Source organism: Lemur catta, chromosome 10 (assembly GCF_020740605.2).
Source record: "Lemur catta isolate mLemCat1 chromosome 10, mLemCat1.pri, whole genome shotgun sequence".
NCBI lineage: Eukaryota > Metazoa > Chordata > Mammalia > Primates > Lemuridae > Lemur > Lemur catta.
Genome location: NC_059137.1, coordinates 48,739,468 through 48,765,401, shown reverse-complemented (window position 1 = coordinate 48,765,401; position 25,934 = coordinate 48,739,468). Strand labels below are relative to the sequence as shown.

Here is a 25,934-nt window from a genome sequence, read left to right as displayed (position 1 = left end):
TCACAGTTATCTCTTTCCCTCTTTTTCTAGTGGAGCCAACTTTAGCACCTTGCTAATGAATCTGGGTCCTGAGAATTGTGCAACACTGCTGCTCTTTGTTTTACTTGAAAGTAAAATCCTGCTGCATTCTCTTAGGCCAGCTGTATTGACTGGGGTAGCTGAAGCTGTTGTAGCTGTAAGTATAGAATTTTCTTTTTAGTACCAAATTACTGACAGGGAAGTTTTACTCTAAAGGAAAGTTTTCTTTTAAAAAAAAGCAACTTTAAAAATTATTGGCCTAGTAAAGGTTTAACATAAATATAATCAGGTGGCAAAGAAAAATAGGAGGTATAAAGAAAACAAAGGTGATTTTTATTTGAGGAAAAATGCCATTTCTCATTTTTCACATTTTAGAGTTCTCCAGAGAATAAAAACTATATGATTACATAATAATAAAACTTGTGAATGAAACTGATTGAATTAAATGAGAGGCTCTGGCCAATTTCAGTTACAATGAAATTGTAATTTATCATGCAAATGAATTACAGGTTAATTTCTTCCCATTTTAACTTTTAATTATTGTGAGCCAATAATATGTAGGAAATTCTAAGTGATTGTGAAATAGTATAATATAAAAGGCTTAGCCTTAGCTCTTGTGGAAAGCATAAATAAAAATTAAATCCAGTCCTCCCCCTGCTTAAAACCCTTTAATGGCTTCCCATTGCACTTGGAAAGAAGTCTACTCACGTAGGGCTTTATAGGCCATAGAACTTTGGATGTTCCCTTTCTCCAACTCTATCTCCCATTGTTGTTTAATGTAAAATAGTTGACTCTGCTCTTTTCTCTTCCCCATTTTAAGAATGTAAGTCTCTTGGAAGTAAGGACCTAGTCTCTTGTTTACCCCTGTATTCTTAGCACTTGTGATAGTTGCCTAGCATGGAGTAGGTTCTTAATAAATACTTGTTAGAGCAACAAATGGGGTATGTCTCCAAGATCTTAATCTGGTCAGAGAAATGCTGCTAGGACAAAAAATAATAACCATATGAGATGATTTATAGAAGGATCCTCATCAGGCATTACTTTTCCAAGTCTCTATGTGAAAGCAAAAATTGTTATAATGTATAAAGAACATAAATATTTGTTAATGAACTGACCAGTTTTAAAAATTTCCCGCTCAAATACTCATTTCTAAAATATTAGTGTTTATCCATGTTCCTTTTTCAGAATCTTTGTGTCCCAGTCTCTTGATTGATTTTAGCAATACCGTGCAAGAACAGGTGGAAAAAAAATGCCATGTGGAATTGGTAATCTTATGAAAAATGCAAGATTATATGAGGTTTATGTAACTGATGTTAGAGAGCTGTCTGGATTGCATGCAAAGTCATTGATAAATCAGGATTTGGTAGTTAGGCCAGTTAACATTTGAAGAACAGAAAATTGAAAAGAGTGATGACAGGATAAATGCTTCAAAAGGAAAATGACCTCAATATCAGGGAATATAAAAGAGTATCAAAGAATTAATGGAGACCCATAGCAAAAATTGATGAAGCCCATAAGTACTTTGTAAAAGATGACCCTATTTATGATTGTGTTGAAAAAGTCAAAGGTAAAGAGAAGGATGGCACATTTTGCTGTCACATAGTTTTATTCCAAGGTTTCTTACATAGTTGCAGGTATAACATACCTTTTGTTGAATAGAAGATAGTCAGTTTTCACTCAAGGAAATCTGAAGTTCTGGCAAGGTCCTGTGGGAGCAGCTCTGCCCCTCAGCAGTCACATCTCATTTTCTACCACTTTTCATGCTTACTTGCTCCAGCCATACTGGCCTCCTTGCTACCCTGCTGCATATTAGGCAGTTCCCATACCTTAAGGCCTTTGCCCTAGCTGTTCCTTCTCTTTGAGGCACCCTTTTCCTAGATATCCCCTGGACTAAATCCCTCACCTTCAGGTTTCAGCTCAGTTGTTACTTCTTAATGACGCCTATCCTGTTTGTCCTAATACAACCTGTTTTCCCTCTCTCTTGCTCTGTACTCTAATCTCCTTCATTGGCTTTACTTTTTCACTTTTCTATAGCACTTCTTGACGTGTAGGTTGAATATGTCTTACCTGAAGTGTTTCAGACTTGAGACTTTTTTGGATTTTGGAATATTTGCAGAATGTACACTGACTGGTTGAATATTCCTAATCTGAAAATACAAAGTCCAGTGAGCATTTCCTTTGAGTGTCATGTTGGTGCTCAAAAAGTTTCAGATTTTGGATTTTCAGATTAGTGATACTCAACCTGTATTATATATTTTATTTATTATGTCTCCTATTTTCTGTTTCTTCCTGCTTGATCAGGCATTGGCAAACTATGACCAGATCCTGACTGCCACCTGTTTTTGTAAATAAAGTTTTATTTGGAACATAAACCATTTATTTATATATTTTCTGTGACTGTTTTCATGCATGGCAGCAGAGTTAAGTAGTTGTGACAGAGACAGTATAGCTCGCAAGGCCTAAAATATTACCATCTTTTACAGAAAAAGTTTGCTGACCCTTATCCTAGACTGTAAGCCTCATAAGAGCAGGGATCTTTGTTTCATTCATTGTCATCCCATCGTGTAGAACAGTGATTGGTACATAGTAAGTTCTCAAATATTAAGTAAATACATGAAGACAAAAATCCCAGTCTTGTATAACCATGTAATAACTGGCAGAAGTAGTAAGTAGGGATTTCTTTGTGGTAAGGAATGATGGATAAGGGTGAGAATTGAACTGGACCTTGAAAGATAGAGAGGATTTTTATAGTAGAGGAAAAAAAATACCAAGAATGATTAAAATTTTAGTATCAACTGATTATTTAAAAGTTTTTAATCTTTTTTTTAACTTATCAAAGACTTGTCTTTTTTAAGAAAAAAAAGCGCACTATACCGTTAAAGTTGAGCTTTGTAAAGGAAAACTGGTAAAGATTCCTGAGGAATGTTTTATGTTGACTATATTTTTGAGATGTCAAGCTTTGCTGAAGTTGGATCATTTTCTACGATTACTTGAACAGTTAGGAAATTTTTTTGTTGAGATCATCAGTTGACTATTACTATTCCCAAGGGAATCATTAGTTTTTTTAAAAATTCTTGATGTTTTTAGTTGGATTTTGGTCAGAGGTTATTTTGAAAATTAATAGGTGGATGGAATGCATAAGAGTTAAAGATCGTAAGTTTGTTTTATGATATTTTGGGCAATGTTATCTTTCTGCTTTGACTCTTTCCATAAAATGATGGTGTGGATTTTATATAGGTATTACAAGAATTAGCATGCAAAGAGCTGTTAGTATTTTTATCATGCTTATGATCATTGTCATGCTTGAAAATTTTAATCACATTGTTTCATAGTATTGCTTAGTAATATTTTATAGTCATTTAGTTTTGGAATAAAGTTTAAAGTAAAAAAAAACTAGACTTAACTGCTTTTCAGTTGTCCTTTTTCAGTAATATTAATTATATAATTTTTATTACAAATTAAAAATTTGGTTAATTTTTTGAAACTTTTTTCCCCAGATGATCTTTCCATTTCAGTGGCAATGCCCATATATTCCCCTTTGTCCTCTTTCGCTGGCTGCGGTGCTTAGTGCACCTTTACCGTTTATAGTTGGAGTTGACTCAAGGTATTTTGATCTTCATGACCCACCACAAGATGTTGTTTGCATTGACTTGGATACAAACATGTTATATGTGTAAGTTGATTCATTTTATATTATCTCCCATTTATATATTTCGCCATATATAATTACATCTCTTTGAAAGCATCTATGAATATGGTATTTTTGAAAGTTGTTAATAAATCTTCATCTTAAATGCAGCATTTCTCAACCAGGGCAGCTATCAGAATCTGGGAAAGCTGTATGTTTTGAAAAAAACTGTTCAATATTATAATAGTTTATGTTTGGGTAATAATGTTAGCAGTAGACAGGAAATATTTGTTTATCAAAAGAGAATATGCATTTGAAAAAAATGGTTAAACACTGCTTTCAGAGCTCAAGAAATGATATGGTTTCTAGGTTTAATTCAAAATCCATATGTAAGTAAGATAGGTTTACCTGCTTGAGATAAAGTTTAATCACAACATTGGGTGATTTTGCACCTTTTTCTTAGTTGTCAGGATTTGAGTCTTGTAAGGATCTATTCTTCACTGCATAGAAATTGATATTAAAAATCAGTCATAGTTTGTGTTTGTTGGAGGTGATAAATAAGTACAGCAGTGGTATAGCTTAGAGTTCAGAGAGTAGCATACCACATTAATAAAAGAAGTATTAGTAACTCTGGATGGATACTTAAGAGCTACCCTCTTTACCCCCCAAAAGTGGGAAAGGGCGGTAAAGTATTGAAAATTCTGTAGTGTTGGTGCCAGCTTCCAGGTCCTGGAACACTTTTATTCTTTACTGTTTGAGATTGGCAGAAAAGGGATAGAGAAAAATTTGGGGTGAGGTCTAAATGGTCACAGCAGTAGAATTGGTTGGGAAAGTGTCTTTATGTGAACCAAAGGAATAACTTATGGAAGGAGGAAAGCATTTACTATAACTTAAAGTATAATTTTGAAATGGATCTACCATTGTATTTTTTTTTTTTTTTTTTGAGACAGAGTCTCGCTCTGTTGCCCGGGCTAGGGTGAGTGCCATGGCGTCAGCCTAGCTCACAGCAACCTCAAACTCCTGGGCTCAAGCAATCCTCCTGCTTCAGCCTCCCGAGTAGCTGGGACTACAGACATGTGCCACCATGCCCAGCTAATTTTTTTCTATATAGATATTTTAGTAGGCCAAATAATTTCTTTCTATTTTTTTTAGTAGAGACGGGGTCTCGCTCTTGCTCAGGTTGGTCTCAAACTCCTGACCTTGAGCGATCCACCTGCCTCGGCCTCCCAGAGTGCTAGGATTACAGGCGTGAGCCACCGTGCCCGGCCTACCATTGTATTTTGAAACTGAATAGCTGTAGTGGCTCTGTACTATGTACATTTCAATTTACTTGCACCCTGAAAGTAATCACTTGCATGAATTACATATTTTTTTGTAGCATACATTTTGTTGTTTATCAGCAGCTCTCCCTGAGAAACAGTTATTTTAGGAATGTGTTCATTGTGGTGCTTTTAGAAATGATTATTTATGAAGTTGTAACTCATAATTTTACCTTATTTTATTTACTATTTGAATAAAATAATATTGTGGAGATTCTTAATTTTGCCCAGTTTTGAATAATGTCTATAAAATTTCTATTAATCAAAACCTTGTTTTCTAAAATAACTTTGAACTGTTTGCACAGTTGTACTTACGGAATTATGAAATGCTTTAGATACTTGAAGAAAAGTATAGAATAATGTAAGTAAACTCTCATCTATCCACCATAATCTTTATTAAGAAATAAAATGTTACCAATAAATTTGAACCCCCTGGATAGTCCTCCACAAACATATCTTGCTCCTTTCTCCCAGAGGTAACCATTATCTTGGATTTGGTGTTTATTATTTCCATGTGTTTTAAAAACATTTATTATATATGTATTAATCTAAATGAAATTCTATTTTTCATACTTTATAATTTTTTTCTATGTAAATAGTTTTCTGTAAATTGCTTTTTTGCTTAGCATTCTTTGTGAGGTTCATCCATTGATACATGTATTATAGCTTCAAATATCATCAATGTTGATGGACATTTAGGTTGTATTTAGATCCCGGCAATTATAAATAAGGCTATTCTAATTATTGTTGTACATATTTCCTTGGGTACCTGGGCAGGAATTCCTCTGAAGCATATACCTGGAAGTGCTAATGTAGGGAATGAGCATCATCAACTTAATAGCTAATACCAAATTACTCTCCCTAATTTACTCCCTCTTCAGCAGCAGCTGAGAGTTCTCTTTGTTTCTTATCCTTGCCAACAGTTGTGGTCAGACTTTTAAATTTTTTTACTAATTTGATGGTAATGGTATCTCACTGTGGCTTTCATTGCCATTTCCCTAATTAATAACGAATTGAGCATTTTTATTTCTTTTTTGCCCTTTGGTTTTCCTCTCCCATGAATTGAATGTTCCCTTTTTTTAGGTGCATTTTGTGGATTGTTTGGCTTTTTCTTTTGATTTGTAGAAATTGTGTATATGATCTGGAATTAATTCTTGATCTGTCACACGCATTGCAAATAGCATCTCCCACATTATGACATGTTATTTCCTTGTGTTTGATGTCTTTTGATGAACAAAAGCTTATTTTAATTTATCAAATTTATCAGTTTCTTGTTATGCATTACTCTTTTAGGTTCTTGTATATGAAATCCTCTGCCTTGAGGTCATGAACTATTATCCTGGTTGTTCTTAAAGTTACAGGGTTTTACCTCTCTTATTTAATTCTTTTATTCAACTAAACTTGATGTTAGTTTATAGTGTGACATAGAGACACCACCTTTTTCCCACATGAATAAATAATTGTCATACAGACTGTTTATTGAATAGTTACTTCATCTGTTCCCCACTAGTCTTCAGTGTCAACCCTATTACATATCAATTTTCATGTTTGTGTGGGCATGTATCTGGGCTTGTTATTCTGTTCCTTTGGTCTGTGTCAACCTCTTACCAGTATTACAGTTTATTAATAACTTTAAGTTGTCTACAACTGCGATCCCCATCCTAAGACCATACCGGTACCTGTCCGTGGCCTGTTAGGAACCAGGCCACATAGTAGGAGGTGAGCGGCAGGTGAGCAAGCGAAACTTTATCTGTATTTATAGCTGCTCCCCATTGCTAGCATCACCGCCTGAGCTCTGCTTCCTGTCAGATCAGTGTCAGCATTATGGTGAGTTGTCTAATTATTTCATTATGTATTGCAATGTAATAATAATAGAAATAAAGTGCATGGTAAATGTAATGTGCTTGAATCATCCCGAAATCATTCTCACACCCCACCCCCTCCAAATCCATGGAAAAATTGTCTTCCATGAAACTGGTCCTTGGTGCCAAAAAGGTTGGGGACTACTGGTCTACAACATGGATAAACATTGAAAACATTATGCTAAAGGCCTTATATTATATGATTCCATTTCTATGAAATGTCCAAAATAGGCAAATCTGTAGAGGCAGAAAGTGGATTAGTGGTTGCCTTGGCATGGGGGAGGTGGAAGTATTGGGGGTTAGGGGTATGGGATTTCTTTTTGAGGTGATGATAATATTTTAAAATTGATTGTAGTGGTTGTTACACAGTTCTGTGAATTGAATAAAAAGTATTGAATTGCAGACTTCAAATAAGTAAGTTGTATGGCCGGTGAATTATATCACAGTAAAGCTTTTTAAAAAAATAAGTCATGATATGAGTTGGCAAGTCCCTTTACCCCTGTTCTTTAAAGTTGTTTTGCTTATAATTGGTCTTTTGCATTTCCATATAAATTTTAATACCATCTTGTAAGCTTCACACAAAATTATGTTGTGATTTTCGTTAGAATTCTGTTGAGTTTATAGATCAAATTAGAGGCAGATGACATCTTTTTGACATAAAGTGTCCCTATCCATGAATGTGGTATTTCACTTCATTAATTTTTTAAAAGGTTTTCAATAAACTTTGTATTTCTGCAGAAAGATCGTGCACATATTTTGTTAGATTTATTTATTCCTAAGTACCTTATGGTTTTTTTTTTTTTTTTTGAGACAGAGTCTCACTCTGTTGCCCGGGCTAGAGTGCCATGGCGTCAGCCTAGCTCACAGCAACCTCAAACTCCTGGGCTCAAGCGATCCTACTGCCTCAGCCTCCCAAGTAGCTGGGACTACAGGCATGCGCCACCATGCCCGACTAATTTTTTCTATATATATTTTTAGTTGGCCAGATAATTTCTTTCTATTTTTAGTAGAGGCGGGGTCTCGCTCTTGCTCAGGCTGGTCTCGAAATCCTGACCTCGAGCGATCCTCCCGCCTCGGCCTCCCAGAGTGCTAGGATTACAGGTGTGAGCCACTGTGCCTGGCCTATGATCAGTTTTTGTAAATATTCCATGCGAAAGAGTCCCTAGAAATTGACAAAAGACCAATGATCCAATAGAAAAATAGGCAGATTATGAAGTCTTTTCACAGAAAAGTAAAAATTATGCTTAAATACCTTATGCATTATAAGAGAAATGCTACATCAGTTTTACACTTAGAGACTACTTTTTCACTTTTCAGATTTGCCAGAAAAATGCAAAATGAAATGCTTAGTAGTATACTATTACTTTGAGGCTGTTGGGAAATGAACAGTCTTTTACATTGATTGCAGTAGGAGTGGAGTATATACATGATCGCAACCTCTGTGGAGGGTATTTGGCAGTGTTTGTCAAAATTACAAATGTATATGTTCTTTAACAGTTCCACTCTTAGGAATTTATCCTAATGTTTCATTTTGCATAAAGTGATGTTTGTTCAAAATAGAAAAAAAATCCAGATGTCCCAGACTTGTTTAATGGTATGTCCATACAATGCAGTACTACTGTAAACAATGAGGATGCTTTCTATGTTGGGAAAGCTCTCAAACTATATATTGTTAAATGAAAAAAATCAAGGTCTATAATTGTGTATTATAGTGTGCTGCTTTGTGCAAAAGAAAAGGCAGGGGATAATTATGTATGTATTTGCTAGTTTTGAAATAAAGAAATATTAAAAATATGCACAAGAAACTAGTATTATCTTTTGGGGGAGTGAGGGAGCTGAGCAGATGAGGAACAAGGGTATGTGTATATGTTTTAACTTAGTTTTGAGCTGTAAGATCATACTAAATACTAAAAATTCCCAGTGGGATGGTGGGTTTGTCAATTGTATTTATAGCTACTTGGACATTGCTTTATATACTTAAGGCTGTGTTACAAGGTGCACTCAAGATCAAAATTGTTCTATTCAGCTAAATGAATACTATCATTTAGTTTTTTTAAAAAAATTCTAATGCTCGTTGTGTTAGTCTGTGTTTTTCTTCTGACATTAATATATTATGTACATATTATATTTGGTATGTCCTTTTCTTTTAATTTCAAATTTTATATACTATATAATGGGCATTAAAAATCTAATCTGACATTTGTCTTTTAATTAAAAATCCACTGTTTTGCATGTATTGTTATGTAATTGGACATTTATCTTTCTTATTCTGTACTTTGTATTCTGCTTTTTCAGTACTATTTTTCTTTTTTCTCTTTTGGATTGAATGAGTTATTCTATTTTTCCTTTCTGCTTACCTAAGTGTTATATTGTGTGTGTGTGATTGTGTGTGTGTGTATAATTTTATATCCCTTTAATGGTCCCCCTTAATATTTTAATTTTAATATGGATACTTAAAACTTAAAATTAACATTTTACCCTCCAGTAGAGTTTAAAATACTTTAACATAGACTTTAGTTGGCAACATCCCTTTACTTTTAGTGGTACAAAGACAATGACTTTTTACAATTGATAGCTTTTTAAATTAGATGAAATGCACTTTATCAGCTCACAACAGCCCTGTATATTATGTACATTATTATCCCCATTTTGCAGATAAGAAAATTGAGTAACAGACTAGTTAAGTGATTCATACAGAGTCACACAGATAGTAAATGTTAGGGCCAAACTGATGATAATCCAGACGGTATTGACAATGTTTAATTCGGGGAGAGGTGTTAAAAGATAGCACTAAAATATTAGACAGTGATTACGTAAAATGAGAGTAGATCAGAATTAAACTTGACATTCTGTCACTTTTAAAACATGTTACAGTTTCAGAGATGTTAAAATAAGTGCCTTTTAACAGTACTTGGCACACAGAAAGTATTAGCTCTTTATTAGTCAGTTGTCCTTCCAGAGAGGATATTATATTTGCTTCTCTGCTGGTGGTATTACCAGCCAGGGAACACTTGAAGTTAATTATTTTGACTTGGAGTTTCTTGGACCATACTGATAGTACACAGTCAAACCCTAAACCCATTAGGCGGTTTCTTGTAACAAGAAATTTCTCGAGATCCATGCCACTCCACCCTCCAGTCAAAATCCAAGCTGAGCCAACCTTTCAAGGGTCCCAGTTTAAATTTGGAGGTCTCAGTTCTAACACCTTACTTGGTGGGACTAAGACTTTGTCTCCTGTTCTCCTAGAAGCCTTTGAAATCCAAAGCTCTGTGTTAATGCTCAGGGCAGACTGGCCTTTGTGTTGCTCTGAGTTTTCATTCCCTAAACATTTCTCTGATTTTCTCACCAGCTGAGCTATGAATTTAAAAGAATGTTTGTTATATATATGACAACTTTTTAAGAAGAGGGCCTTTTGGGCAGTTGTGTCTGATATATTTTGTATTCTTGGATTATAAAATTCTGGAAACATAGCTTTCAGTAATACCTCTTAAAATGGCATCTCTGCGTCTTTTGTTTTTAGTGCTTTATGATCACAGATTATATTAAATAATAATGTTGTGATTTATTTATTTTTTAACCACTGTAAGGGCCAAATAAATGTACTTTTAATACTTATTTAAATTCCAATTGCTCTATTTGGGCACAGAGTATTTAGAAGCCTACCAATAGGTAGTTTGAAGTCTCAAGTCAATTAGTTTTGACACTTAAAATATAATAATTCTAAAATATAACTTTTGAAGCTATACTTCATTGTTGTGTTCCTGAATTGAACATTGAAAGCTGTGTTGGAGAATTAGAATGAGATGACCAGATTTGACTGAGGTTGATTGAAATGAAAAGAGAACTTCCTTGAAACCACTTAATCAAATTGCCCATATCGATTGTAACTGGAGTGAAAACATCCTTTCCATTTTCTTTTTTAATTTTGACATAAAAATTTTGTTTAGTAAGAGCAGATTATGAATAACAGATTTTATTAATTTTGTTCTTAATAGATCAGATGAAAAGAAGAACATGAACTGGAAACAGCTTCCCAAAAAGCCATGCAAAAATCTACTTAGTACCTTAAAGAAATTGTATCCTCAACTATCTTCAGGTAAATATGAGAAAAAAGGAATATTATTAATGAAAGAATGTATATGACAAAATTCTTCTTAAATTTAAACATAATTTTGGCCTGCTTAAAAAGACTCATTACTTAACAAAATTCTAGTAATAAGTCAATATTGTTCATGATTTTTTGAGCATATTTTCTGTGCCTTGCCTGCTTGAGCCTCCCTGCTAGTTTCTGTCAGTGATCTTCTTATGTAAATGGAGAGAGGAATTTCGAGAAGTCATGGGCTTTATTTTGGTTATTTCCTCAATTGATCAATCATTCTAGATATTACTTTATATATTAATACCATTCTCTGTATTTACTTCGTCAGTTCACCGAAAAACTCAAGAAGGTTCAGCAATTGAGATGACTCCAATTGAAGCAGATTTCTCCTGGCAGAAGAAGATGACACAACTTGAGATGGAAATTCAAGAGGCATTTTTGCGCTTTATGGCATCTATTTTAAAAGGTTATAGAACATATCTCAGACCAATCACAGAGGCTCCTTCCAGTAAAGCCACAGCTGCTGATTCATTGTTTGACCGACAGGGTGAGAAGCATTGAAATATAATTGCTTTTTATTGAAGTGAAAAATATTTTCTATTTGATATTACTACCAAGAAATATTTATATTTAAGCAATTCATATTAAAGTGTAATTACCTTCCATGTATTTATAACCTAGCTCTATGAACAGAAACATGTTGCTAGCATTTATCTTCCCTGTGTGTCTGTCTTGTGTCCGTATTTCCTCTTCTTGCAAGGACACCAGCTTTATTGGATTAGGGCCTACCCTAATTACCTCATTTGAACTTAATTACCTCTTTAATGACCCTATCTTCCAAATAGTTACATTCTGAGGTAGGAGAGGTTAGGACTTTAACATATGAATTTTGGGGGGGACACAATTCAGCCCATAACAACATGTTTGGGAATAAAGATTTAATGGTACAATTTGACCAGAGTGATGAGCTGCAGCACTGTTGTGGAAAACAAGGCTGAAAATAAGATTAGGGCTCAGATTGTGGGTAGTCTTAAATGCCAGACTATGAATTTTCCTAATGGGCAATAGTGGGACATTAATTAATTAATTCTCTCTCTCTCTCTGAGTGACATTAACTAAAAGGAATTTAGAAAGATACTTACTGATTTTCTGAGGCGCCTAAGGTTTTTGTTGTAAACAGGACAGCATTTGGTCTATTAGGGGATACAGACATTAGATAATAAAATAATACAAATACTAGTTACATTATAATAAGGGTTGTGAAGGAAAGTATTGGTTACAGTGAGAATGCTAACAAGGTCAAAGAAATGTTCCTTGAAGAAATAACAATTAAGCTTGGGCCTAAAAAAGGAATTAGTGAGGGGTTTGAGGTCAGCTTTTTATTAGGGATAGTTTCACAAACAAAAAATATAGAATGATATAATGTACCATTGTATAGCCATCTACCAACTTCATCATTTTTGTTTCATCTATCTTTAATTTACCCATTTTTTAAAAAAGTATTTTAAACCAAATTCCAAACAGGATATCATTTTTCCCATAAATTGTTATGTTTCCTTTAGAATTTCCTGGATGTTATTTGGTTTTGGCTTTTTGGCTGATTGTATCCTTATGTTGTTATTTAACATTTCTTCTATCACCTTTATTTTTTATAAACTTGTGGTGAGATTGAGAGCTGCACTGTCCAGTAGAACTACAATGTAAACCACATATAATTTTAAATTTCTTAGTAGTCACAATAAAAAAAAAGTAGGAAGTAGGAGAAATTAATATTAACAATATATTTTCTCTAATATATGCAACACAATAGAATTTTGAATGTAATTAAATTTTAAAAATTATTGAAGTCTTTTACATTCTTTTTTTCACACCTAAGTCTTTGAAATCTGGCATGTATATCATACTTAACAGCACATCTCAGTTTGGATCAGTTACATTTCAAGTCCTGAATTGCCACATATGGATAGTGGTTACTGAATTAAAAAGTGCAGATCTACAGGCTTGATTACATTCAGTTCTCTTGGCAAGGAGTACCAAGACACACGGTGCTCACTATTACCTCTTGCATCATACTGAGAGGCACATACATGTCTGGCTGTCTGACTTTTAGAGCTCCTAGGTTTAAGTGTTATCAGCCTCATTCATTCATTCATTATAGTTTCCTCATCAGCCTTTCACTTAATTGTTTTAGCAGCCTTTACTGATAATTGCCTAGATTCATTAGAAGAAAGAAAAAAAACTTTTTATTATTACTGTGGAAAATAATTTATTTCTATTTTATTTAAGCCTTTCTCTACTAATTAGTATCTCCAAGGGATGGGGATGAGGACCACAGCATGTGGAACACCCCGAGGCATGAAAGAAAGAAAGGCTGGCGAGAAAAGTGTCTCAAACACTATGCTTGAAAAGAGGGTGTTAGCCGTATTATGCAGGATCTTTTAGGATCAGTAATAGTTTCAGTCTTTATCCTAAGAGTAACTGAAAGCCTGTGAAGGATATTTAAGTAGGCAATAGGATCAGAATTGCATTTTTAAAAAATCAGCCTGAGTATTTAAAAAAAAAAATCTCATTGGCAGAGATTTCACTGGAGGCACTGAATTATGGATCTGCTAATTAGGAGATTAATATATTAGTCCAAGTGATCATTGGAGGTGCCCTGGATTTGTTGGTGGTCATGTGAATAGAAGAGTGACTTTTAGGAGGTAGATTGAAGTAGGTAACTTGGTGATTGAATATGAGATTCAAGTAGAGGGAGATACCAATAGTACCTTTGAGGTTTTTGTCTTTAAAAACCAAGCAAATGGCCATGTCCTTTATTGAGAAGTGAAACAGAAGAAAAAAGGGAAAAGGACGTAATTATTTATTAAGGAAAAGTTTTTTGTTTTTTTGTTTTAAGATGGAAAAGAAAGACTGTGCTGATGAGAAGTAGCTAATGGACAGGAAGAGTTGTGCTGAGAATATTGGAAGGGGCTGGAATCCTGAGCTCATGTAGTGGGGTTTGTCTTTACATAGGAGGAGGGATATATCCATTGTAAAAAGACAGGAAGATTCATAGATTTTTGTAGTGAGATGGTGTAGGTAATTCCCATTTAATGTTCTTCATTTTTTTTTTGCAATATAAAGTAGGATCATTTGGGGATGGTGGCCAAGGACATGGAGAGTGGGGAGAGCATTTAAAAATTGGAAATAATTGTGAAAACATGTGTAGAGGGAAATTAAATTGATTCCAAAAATATAGTAAGGTTGCTGATCAGGGATGAAGGCATAAATGCTTCTGATCTGTCTCATTGTGAAACTTTTTTTGCCCTTAACTTGTGCTCGGTCACCCTAATACACATCTAGAGAAAGCAGGCATTCCTCAAGGGGTGGGTTAGGCTAGGTGGGTTTGACCAAAAAGACAAAAGAGCAAAAGTATTGAGTGTAAGAAAGGAATTGAAATGATGAACGTGGACATGGAACCAATGTTAGATAGGGAGAGAAGTAAAGACAGAGAGGTGTAGGTAGAGGTGAAAGGGTCAATGGATTGGAGAGTTCAATGAGTACACTCCCTACTTCCCACTCCCCGCAAAAAAAACCAAAACCCAAATGCTTGGTAGAAGTGCTGAAGTAATCCCAGATAGGTAGGGGTAATGGGGCTGAGAATAATGTGAAAATTAGAGATTTAGGAGGCACAGCTATTTTGAGTGCTAGCAAGGAAAATTCAGGGAGTATGACTATGTGTAGAAGTTGATGAGTGAGGTATGAGAGACCATAGGATCATTGAAAATTAAGGAATTAAGAACCAGAAGTGTTGTGTGGTTTGTGCATGTGGGTGTGGAAGAATGATGATGGCAGGAATTGGAAAGGAAGAAACTTTGAATCAAGTTCCCTGGTCTTCAGTGAATGAAGAAGAGTGTCCCTGAAGTCAATAGATGACCATGGTTAGTAAAAGGTGAAACAGGAAAAGATGGAACAGCCAGATATTTGAATCTTATATAAGCAGAATTTTTTTCAAGATGATACTGAATGAAATGGTCTGGGGGCATTGCAGAGGAAGGACATTGACCCTTAGGAAATTGACCAGAGGCTCAAAAGTATGCCCAGTATCAGAGTGAGCTATAGGGCTAGAGGTTCCTTATAGGGAATCTAGGTTTCAGTGAAAAGGTTAATGGTTGAAGTTGTTTTTTTGTTTTGGTTTGTTATTTTGTGAGGTTGAACTATGCAGAAGGAGCTATATGTGGTTACTACAGATTGAGCATTCCTAATCTGAAAATCTGAAATCCGAAATGTTCCAAAATCTGAAACTTCTTGAGTGTTGACATGATGCTGTAAGTGGTAAATTCCACACATAAGTACTTAACACGAACTTTGTTTCATGCACACAATTATTTAAAATATTGAATAAAATTACCTTCATTCTATGTGTATAAGGTATATATGAAACATAAATGGATTTGCTGTTTAGACTTGGGTCCCATCCCCAAGATATCTCATTATATATATGCAAATATTTCAAAATCTGAAAAAAAATCTAATATCTGACACTTTTGGTCCCAAGCATTTTGGATAAGGGATACTCAACCTGTAGAAGCACCTATAAATATGAATATATATAAAGAGAATGTAATGTAGATAAACTACAAGTTTAAAAGTGTTTACTATTAATATAACATCTAGTTCCACTTTAAAATTTGAATTTAATTGTAATTTTGTTTTCTTTAGGATTTTTGAAAAGCCGAGATCGTGCCTATACAAAATTCTATACCCTTTTATCCAAAACACAGATTTTTATTCGTTTCATTGAAGAATGCAGTTTTGTAAGTGATAAAGATACTGGATTTGCATTTTTTGATGACTGCATAGAAAAGGTAAAAATTTGTCCTGTATGCCAATGTTAAGAAAAACCAATGTTAAAAAAATGTTTGGCCTTCCTCGCACTCTGGGAGGCTGAGGTGGGTGGATCGTTTGGGCTCAGGAGTTTGAGACCAGCCTGAGCAAGAGCGAGACCCTATCTCTACTAAAAATAGAAAGAAATTAGCTGGACAACCAAAAATATATAGAAAAAACTACAAGCATGGTGGCACATGCTTGTAGTCCCAGCTACTCAGGAGGCTGAGGCAGGAGGATTGCTTGAGCCCAGGAGTTGGAGGTTGCTATGAGCTAGGCTGACGCCATGGCACTCTAGCCGAAGGAAACAGAGTGAGACTCAAAAAAAAAAATGTTTGGCTTACCTGTACAATCATCGTTATTGTTAGCTCAAAGTGATCTGAGGAAGATAGTATAGGGGTGTTGTGTGTTTGTGTTATAGATTCTGGGCTTAATATAAGAATCTATTTTTTTTTTGTAGTATCAAGTTTTTACACATATAGCTACTTTTTCTCTTTGATTGTTTGGTTTTGTAGCTATTAAGTACGAAGACTGTTTCATAGTTTAAGACTTAGGTTTTTTAATTAAAAAATTTAGTTTTATGGGTAGTAGAAGTCCTGTGTTCTTTTGTTTTAATGTCTTTCCAAATGCTTTTGCTAATATTTTTTTTGCCCTAATGGAGACTATTTGGAAATATGTTAAATTTTAAAGCTTTACCCTACCCATTATAAGGAAATTTGATTCTTGACAGTGATGGCTCAGTTATATATTTTTTCTATTTTTTTAATTTATCTTTCAACTTACTCGGCTTTCTTTGTAATATTTTTTTCTAATTTTTAATAGGGTTTTTTGCTAAGTAGATCTTGGGGCCAATTGTTTATATAAACCACATATTGTAGAAAATTTGAGATTATATCCAAAAAAGGTAGACTATTATGACATTTTAATTTTTATGGGCACCTGATGATTCATGTGCCTCAGAAGACTTGAATAATTTTCTCCCATTCTATCAGTGTGATCTAAAACTCCAGTGATATAATTGTTAACAAAACTATTCAACATTTTTGAATAATTTTTTAAATAAAATTGATACCTGGGTGTGGTGGCTCATGCCTGTAATACTAACACTTTGGGAGGCCAAGGTGGGAGGATCACTTGAGGCCAGGAGTCTGAGACCAGCCTTTGCAACATAGCAAGGCACTGTCTCTACAAAAAAAAAAAAAAAAAATTAGCCAAGCACGGTGGCATGTGCCTATGGTCCCAGGTACTCAGGAGGCTGAGGCAGGAGGCTCACTTGAGCCCATAAATTGAAGATTACAGTGAGCTATGATCATGCCACTGCACTCCAGCCTGGGCAACAGAGTGAAACTCTGTCTCTTAAAAAATAATTGATATTCCAACATCTTCCAGTTAGATGGGAAGCTTAGATGATGTCAATCATGAATGCAGGGGTTTAATAATGAAATTTTTTATCTGAAAGGCCAGATTCTCCTGTGATTGGCCACCTTTTTTTTGTTTGTAAATAAGGTTTATGAAATAACTAATCAAAATAAATTGTTTTCTATCCTAATAGTCACAAGATAAATATACTCTGTCCTAAGAGTATAGGACCTAAAAATACATTGTGAAATGTTTTATATCTACCGGTATTAAAAAAAAGGATAGTTTTTTTCTAAATCAGAATTTAAGATAAAAATCTCTATTAAATTCATAGTGGACATTTTCATTAAGAATCTCTTCTTTTTTTCTAGTTGTTTCCTGATAAAGGCACAGAGAAAACAGAAAAGGTATTTTTTTCTTAAACTCAAGTATTGAAATTTCAGAATCAGATTTTGTTTATGTGCAAATTAATTGGAGAAAATAATTATTTTCAGGTTGATTTTGATTCAGCTGAAGATACCAAATTGATAGAACTAGATGATTCACAGAAAAGTGAGCACACTGTATTTATAATGCCACCAGAGCCACCTCCTGATGATGGAAAGGACCTGTCACCAAAGTACAGGTAGCAGGAATTTTTTTAAAAGCTGTTTGGACACAGTCTTATAGTTTATTTTTTGATTTTTTTTTGCGATTATTACTAGAAATTATAAGTATGTATGTATCATATGGATATATGTGTGTAAGAGTTCATCTTGTATATAATATATTCTTTGTAACCTGTGTTTTGCCTTTAATAGTGTGAATCTTTTTCCATGCCATGAAATATTTTTGTGACTTATCATTTTTAATGACCACATTGCATGCATTTATTGTGATTTATTTAACTAATCACCTATGAATTTGTTTCTAGTTCTTTGCTATCTATATCTTTGTATACATACAAAGTTATTTTCTTGGATTCCTAAAATGGAAAGTAAAATAAGTACCTTCCTAAAATGTGGATTAATATATAACCTCACCAGGACTGCATGAAAATGAGGAGTATGTATCTGGGATTGAGTGGCTTAAATACTATATTGATTTCATGTTAACTATAGAATTCTTTTCTACTTTGGCTGAACTGTTAGAAATTGGAATCCAGATATTGACAAACAAGATAAAATCAAATAGGGAGAGGCATTATTTTTTAGAAGAAAATTGGCCAAAGGAAATAAGACAATTCCAAGAAGAAATCCAAAGTCAGTAATATGAAAATATATTCAAGTTTTATACTATTCAAAGAAATGCAAACCAAAATGATGAGTAGAAGTATTTTTAACCTATCAGATGGGGGATAGGTTGTCCTACTAGATGGAATATATGTTTAAGTATAACCTTTTTGGAAATAATTTGATAGTGATTATAATAATTTTAATTCTCTGGATAAACATCAACCTCATAAACTCTAAGAACTTAAGCAAAAGTATTTACAAAGATATATATACAAAGATATTTAATTGTAATAATTCAGAAATAACCTAATAATGTCCAGTAGTGAGGAGTTGCTTAAATTATGGTACATCCCTAAAGTAAAAATATATAGACTTTTTTCTTTTAAATACTAATGAAGGTAATTTTATGAAGACAAACATAAAATTATAGTGTACTAATTTTTTTCATATAAATTTTCATCAAGTACATGGATCCGCTGAAAGGATTATTAATACCTCTGTTAAATAAGAGATCAGGGTTTTCTGTTCTTTAGGGATTGGTTGAAATTAACAAATAGGTTTGGGAGGCGCCAGAGTTCCCATGAAGGTAGTCTATCTTATAACTATGTCATCTTATGTTTTTGAACAAATTTTTTTCATATAATGATTTTAAAGAATAATATTGGGTACTATTTGAGGTTTAGAAATATTTGCCTAAATACTGGAATAATAAGAATGAATGTATTTTAAATCAGCACTTCTATTTTTGCTTTTTATTTTAGTTATAAATACTTTCCAAGACTGGACCTTAAGCTTTTTGACAGACCACAGGAGTTGAAACTTTGTTTTAGTAGACACCCTACTGGGAATAGCATTACAAACAGTCCAGCTCTCATGGCTAAGAGAACTAAACAGGTCAGATATTCTTTATCTAATACATGTTAATTTAAAATGTAAAATATGTATTTGTGATACTCAGCTCATAGTTTAGAATTATCACCCACAGCAACCATTTGAAGACCCACTATGGTTGTTACTGAATTAAATTAGTTTTCTTGCAGTGCTACTTAAAGTATTGAGGCTGAAGTTTTTGAATGCTTATGTTCATGCTTTAAGTGGGAATCTTTGGGAACCGAATATACTTTATTAAAAACAACTTTGTTGATATATAATTCACATACCATACAATTTACTCACTTAAAGTATACTATTCAATGGCTTTTGGTATATTCACAGAATTGTGCAACCACCACCATAAGTAATTTTAGAACATTTTCATCACTCTTGAAAGAAAGCCCACATCATTTAGCCATTAATCCCCAATTCCTCAGTCCCCCACAGCCGTAGGCAACCACTAACCTATTTTCTGTCTTTATAGATTTGTCTATTTGGGCATTTCATATAAATAGAATTGTATAATATGTGTTCTTTTGTGACTGCCTTCTTTCATTTAGCATGTTTTGAGGGTTCATCCATGTTGCAGCATGTATCGTACTTCATTTCTTTTTATTGTTCAATAATATTCTATTGTGTGTATATATACCGCATTTTATTTATGCATTCATGGGCATGTGGGTATTTCTTACTTTTTGGCTATTATGAATGATGCAAAAGAGTATTTGTGTACAAATGTTTGTGTGGATATATGTTTTTATTTCTCTTGGGTATATACCTAGGAGTAGAATTGCTATGTCATATGGTAACTCTATGTTCAACCTTTTTTGAGACACTGCCAGGCTGTTTTCTGAAGTGGCCACACCATTTTTACATTCCCACCAGCAGTATATGAGGGTTCCAATTTCATAACTTCTTTGTCAATTCTTATTATCTGTTTTTTTATTATAGTCTTCTAGTGAGTGTGAAGTAGTATCTCACTGTAGTTTTAATTTACAGTTCCCTGTTGGCTAATGTAAATATACTTTATACCAAATATTACATTCTAAAGGGAGTTAAGGTGAGTTAACTTAGAACAACTTAGCTTGCTACTATTTCTGATTTATGTATAAAGAACTAAGCTATGGTTAGTTATGAGTTAAAATTAAACATCCTTTATACAAACAACTGACATTTTGGGGGTCTTCAAAACATGGAAAATTTTAGAATAAAATTCTTAGTTCAGGTTCTACCAATTTTTGGATAGTCCCCCAAATCTTAGATGTATTTAGAGAATTTCCTAATTTCATATAGTTCGTTTCTTTTAATGTTATCTGAAGGGAAGACTAAAGAATTTTTTTTTTTTTTTTAACTGTTACCAACTAAGTAATGGCAAGTTTCTAAAATGGGAGAATTTGGCTACTCAACCTCTAAATTTCACTTTCAGCAGAATTTTTTTTCTTTATGCTAGCAGCTGGAAATTAAAAAGACCTTAAGATCTTGAAAAATCTAGGACATATATTTTCAAATATATTTTCACATCTCATGGAGATAGAGTTCAAAAGTAAAATTAACACACCAAGATCTTTTTATTTAGAACACATGCCAGCAGAGGAATCTTTAGTGCAAAGTATACAATGGCAGTCTGACTTAGCTGGAAGACTCTTAATTGCTGGGAGTATGTATGGTTTGATAAAGCTCAGCAGATGATTTTGATACCTATTCTCCCTTCCACCTAAATCAGAATGAAAATCAGACTAGAAAGCATGACTATTAGACTATTACATAGGAAAATTTGTATTGACTGCAAAGGAATAGTTCTTTTTTTAATAAATCAGTCAGTGAGGGAATTAACACAGACTGTAGCTGGGGAGGGTAGAGTAGAAATCTTGGCGGGAAATAGCCTAGGGCATTGTAAACTTTGACAGGGAGGAGTGAGAAGAATATCACTTTTCAGGATTGGGGATGAAGAACTCATAGCTACAAATGGTTAAATCTGGAGTGCGTGGTTTTAGTTATCCTTTCACCCATCAAACATGAGTGCCTTCTGTGTGAAGGGCATCTTATTAACCATTATAAGAATATGAATGAATGATCTTTGCTCTTAAAGCATTTCTAGTCTGTTAGGAGACACATGCTTGCCAACAAATAGTTGCACTGTAGTATGAAGTGTTACTGTAAATGAATGTTTAGGAAACTATGTAGTACTAAGTAGGAAGCCACTCACAAAAATAAAACTATGAAATGCTTGATTTTAGGATCAAATTTTACATTAAATTCTCCTCTCCCTTTTCCTTCTCACTTCTCTCCCTACCCTAATGTATTTCAGCAAATACCACAATATTTTATTTATTCTCTTTCTAGGAGATAAAAACGGCTCATAAATTGGCGAAGAGATGTTACACAAATCCACCACTGTGGGCCAAGTGTCTGTTCAGTCATTGTTACAGTTTATGGTTTATTTGTCTCCCAGCCTATGTTAGAGTTTCTCATCCTAAGGTCAGAGCACTTCAACAGGCATATGATGTACTTATTAAGATGAGGAAAACAGATGTGGATCCACTAGATGAGGCAAGTATGACAAACTGAGTCATTGTTACTAAGATAAATTTTACTTTTGTACTTAGGTCTCAGTTGCTTTAAAGTGTTTTCAAACATTTTCATTAAGCAAGAAAGGTAAAACAAAACTATTACTCTGTTTCACAGAGCTAGCACATATTGTTAATCTTAAAATATATTTATTTAAAAATTACTGCTTTGGAATGAAGCAGAGACCTCTTTACTTAGACCAGATTGTTTGCCCTTGATAAATAGAAAATAATATTGATTTCATTTTGTTCTTTTTTTTTTCTGAGACAGAGTCTTTCTCTGTAGAAAGAGTCTTGCCCAGGTAGAGTGCAGTGGTGTCGTTGTAGCTGACTGCAATCTCAAACTCCTGGACTTAAGCAATCCTCCTGCCTCAGCCTCCTGAGTAGCTGGGACTACAGGCTCGTGGCAGATGCCCGGCTAATTTTTCCTTTTTTTTTTTTTTCAACAGAGACAGGGTCTTGCTTTTGCTGAGGCTGGTCTCAAACTCCTGAGCTCAAGCGATCCCCTCCTCCCTGCCTAGGTTTTGCAGAGTGCTAGGATTACAGGCATGAGCCACCACGCCTGGCCTCATTTTATTCTTCATGTAACTTAATTAGGGAACAGATAGGGAATAGTATTTTAGTAAATGGCTTTCCACTTAGGACTTGTGTCTTAGGGTGAGTTACATAGTCTGTTCGTGCTTCAGATTATTCATCTGAAAATGTAGCCTTGAGTTTCTCAACTTCGGCACTATGGACATTTTAGCCCACATAATTGTTTACTTGGGGGCCTGTACTTCATTGTAGGATGTTTAGCAGCGTGCTCCTACCCACTAGATGCCAATAGCATCCCTTTCCCCACTACAGGTCATGACAGTCAAGATTGTCTCATTGTCACATCTCCTGGAGACCAAAATTGCCCCTGGAGAACCACTAATGTAGATAATAATAGTGCTTTCCTCAAAAGGTTAATTTGAAGGTTAAATTGGGTAATATACATAAAGTGCCTGGCTCTTAGTAAACACTCAGTGAATGATGCCTAAAACATTTTCATGTATTATCTCTCTTAAGCCTCAGAACCATCCTAAGAGGTAGGTAATGATATCATCCAGTTAATGGTTGAGGAAACTGAGGCACTTGGTTTTTCTCTATGCTACTTTTCCCTTTAAAAACTATTTCTGGTGTTAACTATATATGATATTTAGAACCACATTAGAATTTAAAATGAAAAGTCTTTGCTAATAATACTACAGTGTACTTCTCATTCTTTTTAAGGCAAATACTGTTTGTTCCGCAGGCATTCTGGAGATGCTGTTTTTAATTCCTTTGGCATAGAATATAAAGCATAGTGGGCTATGCTATTTTAATCATACTTGATTTTAGAAATGAATTACTTTTCAAGTTATGGAGAGTAATAGCCATTCTCTTTGTGTAGATTTAGTTACTCAAACAAATGGGACATGTGCACATAGTTCTTAGGTGTGATAGTTGATAATACTTCCATTAATGAATAGGTTTTAAAATAATTTACTAAGGTACTCAAACCAGAACAAAGGAGAAAATAGTGCTTAATAACTTTCTGAAAATAATTGAATAAAGTCACTTAAAAATCTCTACAAATAGACTAATGTGCTAACTACTGATGCTTTCCTATCATCTTTTGTTAGGTATGCTATCGAGTAGTAATGCAGCTTTGTGGACTTTGGAGTCATCCTGTTTTAGCAGTGAGGGTCTTATTTGAAATGAAAACTGCTAAGATAAAGCCAAATGCTATTACTTACGGTTATTATAATAAGGTAAGTAGGACTGACATTAGTAAATATGCTGCTTATGAAGAATGATAACTTTTTATACCTTTTATTATTCATGAAATTTCTCACAGGTGGTTTTGAGGGTGTAATTCTTTTTTTAATTGACAAATAAAAATTGTATATATTTATCATGTAGAACACGATGCTTTGAGAAATGTATACATTGTGGAATGTCTACATTGAGCTAATTAACATGTGTTACCTCACGTACTTACCATTTTTTTTGTGGTGGGAGCACTTAAAATCTACTTTGTTAGCAATTTTCAAAATACAGTACATTGCTATTAACTGTAGTCACCATGTTGTACAATAGATGTCTTGAATTTATTCCTCCTAATTAAAACTTTGTATCCTTTGACCAACATCTCCCCAACCTCCTGAAGCCCCATAACCACCATTCTATTCTGTATTTCTATGAGTTTAACTTTGTTAGTTTCCACATATAAATAAGATTATGTAGTATTTGTCTTTCTGTACCTGGCTTATTTCACTTAATATAATGTCCTCCGGGTTCATTCATATTGTTACAAATGACAGGATTTCCTCATTTTTGAGGGCTAACTAGTGTTCCATTGTGTATATATATCACATTTCTTTTTCTGTTCATCCATTGATAGATACTTAGGTTGGCTATTGTGAATAATGATGCAGTGAACATAGGAGTGCAGATACCTCTTGCACATGCTGATTTTATTTACTTTGGATGTATACCTAGTAGTGGGATTGCTAGATCATGTGGTAGTTCTATTTTTAATTTTTTGAGGAAACTCCATACTCTTTCCTTATGAGGAAGCTCCATAATGGCTGTACTGATTTGCATTCCCACCAGCAGTGTGCAGGGGTTCTGCTTTCTCCGCATGCTTGCCAAACATCTTTTGTCTTTTTGATAATAACCATTTTAACAGATGTGAGGTGGTGTCTCATTATAATTTTAATTCACATTTCTCGGATGATTAGTGATGATGTTGAGCATTTTTTCATGTACTTGTTGGCTGATTATAATTCTTTATATGTGTGTACACATATATATACACACACACACACACAAACATAAATACACATATATGTATGTATTTTTAGAATCAGACATTCCTAATGAACATTATTTTTACCTTTAGGTAGTTTTGGAGAGCCCATGGCCTAGCAGTACCCGCAGTGGTATCTTCTTATGGACGAAGGTACGGAATGTGGTACGTGGCTTGGCACAATTTAGGCAGCCGGTTAAAAAGACTGTGCAAAAGTCACAGGTCTCCTCAATATCAGGTAATACGTGTGATTGGAAATATACTTTCTTGCTGAACCATAACCTCTATAGGCCTATGGGTTTTTAATTATATGAAGTAGAAAAACTTAAATGAAATCTGGTGGATATTTTCATATACAAAGACAGATTATCTTAGTCCAAAATAATTTTTGGTGTTTTTTTTTTTTTTAGAAATTTAGAAGGTGTTCTGCAACTGTAAATGAACTGTGGGTCATTCATGTTTAGTTTCAGAGATTATCAATGCATGAGTTGTTGAACTGCTGTTGTCCTTATCTTTAGTTCTTCAGAATGCCACAGGTGGAAGTGATGGGGACACGGTGAGCCACTGTAGCGTGGATAGTGCTAATGATGCTAACAATGGGGAGCACACAGTCTTCGTCAGAGATTTAATCAGGCTTGATTCCATTGATAATCACTCTAGCACAGGTACTAAAACCAGGATTTTACTAACCCTTCACTCACTCTCACGTTATGTCTTTCTTTTTTCAAAAAGCTTTTGCCCTCCTTGAGTTTGTGTGATATGAATACTTTAAAAGTACTGTATGTTAGTAAGAGAAGAAATTATACCTCTACAGGTCATTTCTGTTTATTTCCTAAATTAATTTTGGAGTTCTGTGCACAGTGCTCTAGGGTGATGCTTCTTTATATTTGTTCATCATTAATTTGTGAAGGTATTTGATATAATTATTAGGAATTGGTGAGCTAATGAACATGCACATGAGTGACACAACTTGCAAATTTTTTTATTAAATGGAATATATATCTTAAAACTTAGATTATGAATATTAAGAGGGAGGAAAATAAGTCACACATGATGAGAAAAAGTATTTATTTAAATGGCACTTTTTTAAAATCTGAGAAGCAACAGAAACTACTTGTATGTACACAGCTATGGGTATAACCTCTGTTCTCTGAAATTAGAAATAAGTGTAATTAAAGTAGCACATTGGGCAAGATATATATGTTGCACATCTTTCTTCTTGTGTTGTGTTTTTGTTGTGGTTGTTTTTAATATCTCAAGCCTTTCTTTAAAAAGAATTCTGAGTCTAATTCCTGTGCTTCATCTGATAAACTT

General features: G+C 34.0%; 1 protein-coding gene across 2 annotated transcripts in view; it reads left to right on the top strand.

The window, feature by feature from the left end:
* Positions 1-25,934, top strand: part of DENND4C (DENN domain containing 4C) — a 93,250-nt gene that overhangs the window by 34,984 nt on the left and 32,332 nt on the right. The window contains exons 9-20 of one of the 2 annotated variants that reach the window (XM_045562557.1): positions 31-175; positions 3,516-3,691; positions 10,823-10,923; positions 11,255-11,473; positions 15,628-15,773; positions 17,523-17,558; positions 17,646-17,776; positions 19,127-19,259; positions 21,582-21,788; positions 23,452-23,580; positions 24,714-24,858; positions 25,139-25,285. In XM_045562557.1, the coding sequence (XP_045418513.1) occupies positions 31-175; positions 3,516-3,691; positions 10,823-10,923; positions 11,255-11,473; positions 15,628-15,773; positions 17,523-17,558; positions 17,646-17,776; positions 19,127-19,259; positions 21,582-21,788; positions 23,452-23,580; positions 24,714-24,858; positions 25,139-25,285 (1,715 nt within the window). The remainder of the gene's footprint in view (positions 1-30; positions 176-3,515; positions 3,692-10,822; positions 10,924-11,254; positions 11,474-15,627; positions 15,774-17,522; positions 17,559-17,645; positions 17,777-19,126; positions 19,260-21,581; positions 21,789-23,451; positions 23,581-24,713; positions 24,859-25,138; positions 25,286-25,934) is intronic. The other variant, XM_045562558.1, reaches the window with a different exon arrangement.